The sequence below is a fragment of the Hyalella azteca genome, unplaced genomic scaffold (genome assembly GCF_000764305.2).
Source record: "Hyalella azteca isolate HAZT.00-mixed unplaced genomic scaffold, Hazt_2.0.2 contig1161, whole genome shotgun sequence".
NCBI classification, from domain to species: Eukaryota; Metazoa; Arthropoda; class Malacostraca; order Amphipoda; family Hyalellidae; genus Hyalella; species Hyalella azteca.
In genome coordinates this window covers 10,248-18,776 of record NW_025931488.1, presented here as the reverse complement: position 1 = coordinate 18,776, position 8,529 = coordinate 10,248, and the positions used below count along the sequence as shown (strand labels likewise).

The 8,529-nt window shown below is 43.3% G+C and overlaps 1 protein-coding gene across 1 annotated transcript; it reads right to left on the bottom strand.

Annotated features, from left to right (window-relative positions):
- Positions 1 to 2,585: 2,585 nt before the first annotated feature.
- LOC108674615 (extensin-like) lies at positions 2,586 to 4,334 on the bottom strand. The gene is made up of 2 exons (XM_018162577.1): positions 4,290 to 4,334; positions 2,586 to 3,164 (listed from the first exon to the last, which is right to left on the bottom strand). The coding sequence occupies exons 1-2, from the start codon at positions 4,332 to 4,334 to the stop codon at positions 2,586 to 2,588; spliced, it is 624 nt and encodes a 207-aa protein (XP_018018066.1).
- Between the last annotated feature and the right edge of the window lie 4,195 nt (positions 4,335 to 8,529).

Sequence of the window (8,529 nt, the reverse complement as noted above, 5' to 3'; positions counted from 1 at the left end):
GAACCCATCACATGAACCCATCACATGAACCCATCACATGAACCCATCACATGAACCCATCACATGAACCCATCACATGAACCCATCACATGAACCCATCACATGAACCCATCACACGAGCTCTAGTAATTAAATACCGTCCCGTGCTAAGCAAAAACACTCTAAGCGATAATTGATAATGAAGCGACAATAGAAAGCTGTAATTAAAGCTGAAAAAATAAGTTAGATTTAATTGAAAAGTGCCGGGAGAAAGCGCGGGCTAAAACATTCGTGATTAGAAAGTTCCAGCCTCGAGAAAATAGGAAAAAGAGCTTAAAAATCATTAAAATAAGTGATATAAGTGTAAACATTTATTATTGGATCAATAAACAAATTAAATGCTGCAATTAATTGACATAAAAATAATTTATGTGTTTATATATGTCTGTTTGTTGTGTTATATTTGTGTGTCAATTTATATTTTTATGTGTGGAGCATATTTGAATTATGTACTAGTGATATCAAGTTCATTCATCTCTCTTTTATAAAAGCTTCAAATATCATCATTGTATTACTGTTCAGTTTATCATGAGTTTAGTATGAAAATTCCACGTCAATGCAAATTAAATATTAATAACGCTGGGGCAATATTAAAAATTCTCACTCCCAGGCAAGCACCCATGAAGCGTAATTGCTTCCCTGACAGAAGATTATTCCAGATTTTTCCCTAAAAAATAACTTTTTCACAATACGTACACAAATGAAATAAACTCTTCATATTTTAATTTTGTAATATATGAAATATTTTTCATATTTCTTTTGAAATAAAAAATGAGATTTTGAAAAGTATTTCAGTGAGGAGTAATAGTTCATGAAGAGGCACATATAATGTCCTTTTTGAGCTCATAAAAAGGCTCTTGGACTTCTCCTTAATTAAGGACATTAGAGGCTCTTGGACTACTAAAGGCCACTAGAGGCTCCTGGACTACTCCTAATGGCCACTAGAGGCTCATGGACTGCTCCTAACGGCCACTAGAGGCTCTTGGACTACTGCTAATGACCACTAGAGGCTCATGGACCACTCCTAATGGCCACTAGAGGCTCTCGGACTACTCCTAATGGCCACTAGAGGCTCTTGGACTACTCCTAATGGCCACTAGAGGCTCTTGGACTACTCCTAATGGTCATTAGAGGCTCTTAATCAACTTCTAATGGCCACTAGAGGCTCTTGGACTACTCCTAATGGCCACTAGAGGCTCTTATACTGCTGCTAATGGTCATTAGAGGCTCTTAATCAACTTCTAATGGCCACTAGAGGCTCTTGGACTACTCCTAATGGCCACTAGAGGCTCTTATACTACTGCTAATGGCCACTATAGGCTCTTGGATTACTCCTAATGGCCATTAGAGGCTCTTGGACAACTCCTAATAGCCACTAGAGGCTCTTGGACTACTGCTAATGGCCACAAGAGGCTCATGGACTACTCCTAATGGCCACTAGAGGCTCTTGGACTACTGCTAATGGCCACAATTAAGAGGCTCATGGACTACTCCTAATGGCCACTAGAGGCTCTTGGACTACTCCTAATGGCCATTAGAGGCTCTTGGACTACTCCTAATGGCCACTAGAGGCCGTTGGACTATTGCTAATGGCCACTAGAGGCTCTTGGACTACTCTTAAAGGAAAATCATGGCTTTCTTAGGTTCCTCGTCTACTACTTAAGGCTTCCTGCAGCTCCTTAACTCCTCCTAGGGCTTTCTGAAACTTCTCCACTACTACTAAGGGCTTCATGAAGCTTCTCGACTACTACTAAGGGCTTCCTGAAGCTCCACAACTCCTACTAGGGCTTTCTGAAACTTCTCCACTACTACTAAGGGCTTCATGAAGCTTCTCGACTACTACTAAGGGCTTTCTGAAGCTCCTCGTCTCCTACTAAGAGCTTTCTGAAGCTCCTGCCTGATGCATCACACTACTAAGGACTTTATGAAACTTCACTATTGCTAAGGGCTTCCTGAAGCTTCTCTACATCTACTAGGGACTACCTAAAGCTCCTCGTCTAGTACCATGGTCTGCCTGAAGCTCCTCGTCTACTACTAAGGCTTTTCTGAAGCTCCTCGACTACGAATAAATGTTTTCTGAAACTGCTTGACTACTACTTAGGGCTTCCTGAAGAACTTCCATAACTACTTAGTGTTCTCTGTGACACTCCTCGATTCTACTTATGGCTTCTTGGAGTTCCTTGACCACTACTTATTGCCCTAAAAACGATCCAAATTCTCTTGCAGACCTCACAGAAACTCCTAAACTGTAACCCGGGGCCAACAGAAGCTTTTAAACAGCATTTGAAGTCCATCAGAAGTTCCAAGACTACTACTTATAGCCAACAGGATCTTTTTGACTACTACTTAGAGCTAGAAAAACTCCCGGAATACTAATTAGTGTCATTTGAACCTTCTGCGCTACAGGTTTAGGGCATTAGAAATGCATGGACTATTACTAAGGGCCACCTGAGGCTTGTTGATCACTACTCAGTGCCATCAGAAGCTCCCTAGGGTCAACAGAAGCTCCTTATGGGCCACCAGGAGCCAGTAACCGACGTCTGGGGTCAGGAGAAGAGGAGGCTGGAGGTCAGCAAGACAACGAGCGAAGCTTGGCCAGCCGCAGGTGTGGCGCGTGCGCTGCCCATATGACGCCTTCGTCGTGGCGGGCGGTGGTCGGGGGTGTGGGGAGTGGTGAGGTGGTGGTGGCGAGTGGTGATCAGGTCGCGGGGTAGTGGAGGCGTGGTGGCGGGTGGTAGTAGGGGCATGAGGTTGTGGTAGCTTGGTGGCGGGGTGGTGGTAGGGGCGCGAGGCAGTGATTGCGTGGTGGAGGCTGGTGGTAGGAGGACGGGTGGTGGTAGTTGGCGCAAAGCAGTGATGGATGGTGGCGGATGATAATCGGGGAGCGGGGTAGTGGCGGGTGCTGGTAGGGAGGAGGGGTGGTGGTGCGGTGGTCGGTGGCGGGGGCTGGTAGGGGCACAGGATGGTGGTGGTGCGGTAGTTGGGGCTCGGGAGGCCTCAAGACCTTTAGGGAGTGAGGGGTCCTGTTTGGGGTGAGGGGTCTTGCTTGGGGTGAGGAGTCTTGCTTGGGGTGAGGAGTCTTGCTTGGGGTGAGGGGTCTTGCTTGGGGTGAGGGGTCTTGCTGTCTAGCTTGGGGTGAGGTTATAAGAAATTCTTTTCCGTTTTAATTTAAAGGAAGACCACGGATATTAAGTTTGAATAATTATTAACGTCTAGGATAAGGAATTGCCAGAGAGAGCTTGGAAGGAGGTGACAAATGTTGCATTCTAGATTGCTGTATAATGTACAGCATAATATGTGCATTTCCTCTCTATGTTAACTTGATTTAATGCATGGAATTTGCCCCTAGTCCTGCTAATGCATGCAAATTAGGTTGGACCCAACAATGCGAAGATGTCTATGACGCATTAATTACCTTGACCTTATGCCGGCCTAAAACCTTGACCTTAACCTTAATTTTATTACTAATTAACTTATTTACTAAATTAGCTGAGTTGGGCCAACCTATTACTAACCTTTGCACATTTTACCTAAATCAAACCACTGAATGGCATCTATGCTACTTCTAAATGGAGCCATCGGCAATAATTTAGAAGGTTGGTTAAATCAATATTTGATCGCACTTAAACTGAACGACTATATATGAGATCATATTGCTCAATTAAATAGCCCTTTATGTTTTAATGTAATTCAAGACATCTTTGTTACGTTACAGTATAACGACTCGCATCACACGTCACCCATTCTGCGTGAGCTATGTCTAAAGGAACGCCTCGTCTATTTGCTGCTGCCGTATTTAGTTACGCAAGGTTAATACTGGGAAACAAGTTCACTGTCAAATCATATGCCGATAAATTGGAATACAAAATATGATCATATAAGCGTACTTGAACTAAGTTTGTCAGTTAATCAGACTGTGTTTTTTTTCTGGTTGCAGTTGCTCCCCTGCTTCTTCAGTTCTTATTCTCTTGCATTCGAAAACCTTCGAAGATTTATCCTGTGGATTCTCAAATAAAGTGTATCGGCGATTAAATTCGTGTAAATTCCTTACAAGGTATGTCAGTGATTGGCTGACGGAGTTGCGAACTCGCAATTATTTTTGATTGTGCGGCCTCAGATAATTTACATTTTTACAAGATAACTCCTCGAATTTAAAAAACTGTTCTCGCTCCAAACTAAGATTGAGCTTGGGAATATCAACGGGAATGTGAACTTTTATGTCCCTCCCCGCGCTTGAACACTACTGGGACCGTGCGACTGGTCGACTCGTAGGGGGTGTCGACATTCTCAGACATGCTGTCGTTTATCATAATATTACTGACATATAATATAAATTAATAATTTACATATTATATAGCTTGGTATAATAGTGTCGGCGTTGAAGAATAGGCCAAATTTGGCCTATCGCCGATTCCTGTAATGTTCTTCACTTGTTTTCTGGATAAAAAAAATTTGCCTTTTGAGCAGATCTTTCACAAACTAACTTTGAAGCGAAGTAGCCGCTGTACATCCAGCAGTATATGGAGTGGGAGGCACTAAATCTTAACAAATACCTCTGCATCTTGACTGATCCCAGCAAATGAATAGAAATAATGTCAGATTCTCAGGCATAATAATTTGAATATTTTTTCAAGTTAATTTCATCGTAGTTGTATACGAATTAATAAGCCCCAACGAGAAGCCGTCTGTATCGTCTTGGGCCAGTAACTTAACTATTACTTGGGCTGCAGAAACTAAGCTTCTCAGTATATTGTTAGTCTCATTTTTACAGAGTAGCAAATAAAACGATCTCAGTAAATCATCTCCTTAATATTTAACACATAGACACCCACATTATTTTCAGTTCTACACTGTATGGGAGCTGAGGCCGCACTATAAAAACTGGCCTAAGTACACGTAGCAGCCTAAGTACACGTAGCGGCCTAAGTAGACGTAGCGGCCTATTTTTCGTTTGTGATTGGTGGGTTTAGCTTAAAATGACGTAAGTGATTGGCTGACGGCTACCAACTAGTACCTATATTTTACATACATTAGTGCCCCTGTACTCTTAATAATAAATTTACCTAAGACGAAGATGTCGGCTTCGCGGTCCTCTCGAGCTTTTGACGCATTGACGATTTCATGAACTCTGCTTCTGGCATGCCATCGTTCTCGAGCGACTCCAGTACGTGTATACTTATCAAGTTTTTGAGGTAAAGATATTTAAGTTTCTTTGCTACTTGTATAGGCTGTTTCAGCGACTAACTGATACCGTATTCAATCCTTGTTCACTATCCCCAATTTCGCAAACTCCAGTCAACGAGAAAAGGGCTCTCAAGTAGTAGTTTCTTGTCTCGCCAGTTACACAAAGTTACCTGAATACTTTTCCGGAACTGTTGCCTGCGCTTAACTTTCAATTTAGACTCGAAATGACCGTCGAACTTTCTTGAAACCATCTCAACTTTCTACTGTTGTTTTCGCTGTTGAACCGAAAATATTCACAGCATTCTCCAAATCCCCATCACACATATTTAATGCGGGAGATCTGAGTCTTGTAATTTTCACAGTCGATTTTCGTAGCTTTGTGGAAGATCTCGAAGTAACCCTTCCAAGCATCCCATTTTGAATCTTCGAAATCGCACTGGTCGGCAGCACGGCAATGAACCATTCTGAATGAATTTTTACCGGAGCACCACGTAAAAGTGAACCAAAAGGGCAATGATGAAATTAGATAGCTAATTAGCTGTGAGTGTATTTACTGACAGTAGATATATACAGTAGATACTGACAGTAGATGCTGACAGTAGATGCTGACAGTAGATACTGACCGTATATATACGCGATAAATGTTAACTGCCGTCATGCTGCTATCCTACACACGAAGTTCTGCCATGTGCATTAAGGTTCGCAGAGGGCTATTGAGACCAACATTATAAAATTGGGGGTATTATACCTACACACCGCCTACACCAATGACGCAAAATCCCATCACACTATCATCAAACCCTATGCTAACTATGCCACTCATACCTCTAGTAAAAAGTTTTTGGACCAAGTTGGTACGGCGCCTGTTCGATTTTCTGTGTGTCACTCTCGGTGGGTTTCTTAATAGGTTGTCAGTAATCGTTATCCGGACAACAGCATTTCGTTACACCTGCCGTGCAAGTGCAGCATGCCTCGTCGTGTAGGTGGTGTGTGTGAGAAGTTGTATGGGCGCCCGCACACAGACGTCCACGTGTCAACACGCATCTACTGAAGAGACTACAGGTTCAGAGAACGCTCTGTGGAGCTGAATCGATGTGTGATTATAAGTAGATGAATCGAAGTGAATCGAAGATTATAAGTAGAGGTAGGTGTTATAAGTAGATGGAGGATCCCATGCCAGTATCTCAGAGCTCTTGAACTATTAGTTTGCTTTGTGGATGCCATGAAAGATTTCATCGAAGCATAACTTCAGAACCTTGCCAGGAACTATAATCAGCGCACGACGCAATGTGGCCAACCTGCTTAGTTCTTTTTAGTAGTCCACGAAACCTGCCTTGCACTGCCAGGCCGCGGATCGAATATGGTTTCCGTACCATCCTTGAATAACGTTACTTCTAGCTAACAGTATATGAGATTAGGTTTCAGACAGTAAAGTTATATTCACAAGCCTCTGAAGCTACGATAATCACCAAATAACAGCAAAGTTATTTTCTAAAATCAATCCTTTTTCGACGAGTGTCCGTTTGATCATGGGCCGATTCGATGCAAGGGATGAATACCGGCGGCTGGTTGGTGTAAAGGATGAATGCACCGAGGGTTTACGCGCTTTGTCCGGTTGGTGCAGAATAATTTCGTGTATTTGCGGACGATTCTGGGCCACACTATTCCCGGCTTCTTTACATGAGGAACTGGTTTAATTCAAATGATATATTTTGGTTTTTGTGACTTGGGGTCGGCAACGTGACCGGTAACAATTGTAAGAAGCTACGTAAATGTAGGAAGGGTTCGTGCTAGTCCATGCCGAGCTAGGTAGTGTTAATAACCGACAGGCAACCACGCCTACCATCACACGACCACGACCACCACCACCCACCCCACCACTACAACCACCACAGCTATCCACACCATAATCTAGAAAGCAACTACTCCACCCAACTTCAGCTCAACAACCGCGCCATCACTATCACCACCACGACCATCATCACACTGCCACCATCGCTAATACCATCACTACCAGCATACAAAAAACACACTTCCATCGCCTATCAATGATACAACCACCACCATACTACCATGGCCAATACCACCAGCACAACCACATCACCACCGTACTACCACCGCCCCTCCCCCACCCCTCCCCCGCTGCAGTACCCATGCCCAGGGCGGCCCCGCGACTGCAGCTGTTGCCGCCCAACTGTCGCCCTATCGAATTAATGCCCGCCACCCCTGCCACTGCCTGCCACTTGTTGCCACTGCCCGCCACTTGTTACCACTGCCCGCCACTTGTTGCCACTGCCCGCCACTTGTTGCCACTGAACGCTACCGACTTCCGTTAACATTCTAATATCTTACCCACATCCCAGCTCCACGTCAAACATTCCAGTGACATACCCTACATTCCAAGATGATGCCCAACATTCCAAGATGATGCCCAACATTCCATCATTATACTCCAATGTGTCATCACCTAGTCCTTCATACTAGCGTCTCACTAACATTCCAGCAACATACCTAACATTCTAGCGTTTTACCTAACATTTCTGTCTCGGATCTAACAACATAGTATTATCAAACATAACATTCCAACATAACTCACAACGTTCCAGAGTCATACCATGCAAACATTCCAACGACATAGCCAACATTCCAGCATCTTACGTAGCATTCCAGCATCAGATTATAAACTCTGCATCATACTTAACACTTCCTTGCACCATACCCAACATTCTAGCATCGCACTTAACATTCTTGCACCATACCAACATTCTTGCATCATACCCGACATTCTTGCGTCATACCCAACATTCCTGCATCATACCCAACATTCATGCATCATACCTAACATTCTAGCATCATACACAACATTCTTGCATCATACCAACATTCTTGAATCATACTCATCATTCTTGCACCATACCCAACATTCCAGCATCACACTCAAAATTCTAGCATCATACCCAACATTCTAGCATCGCACTCGACATTCTTGCATAATACCCAACATTCTTGCATAATACTCAACATTCTTGCATCATACTCAACATTCTTGTATCATACCCAACATTATAGCGTCATACCAACATTCCTGCATCATATTAACTTTCTTGCATCATACCAACATTCTAGCATCAAACTCAACATTCTTACATCGCACTCCACATTCTTGCACCATACCCAACATTCTAGCATCGCACACAACATTCGTGCATCATATCCAACATTCTTGCATCGCACTTAACATTCTTTAACCATACCTAACATTCTAGCATCGCACTCAACATTCTTGCATCATATCCAACATTCTTG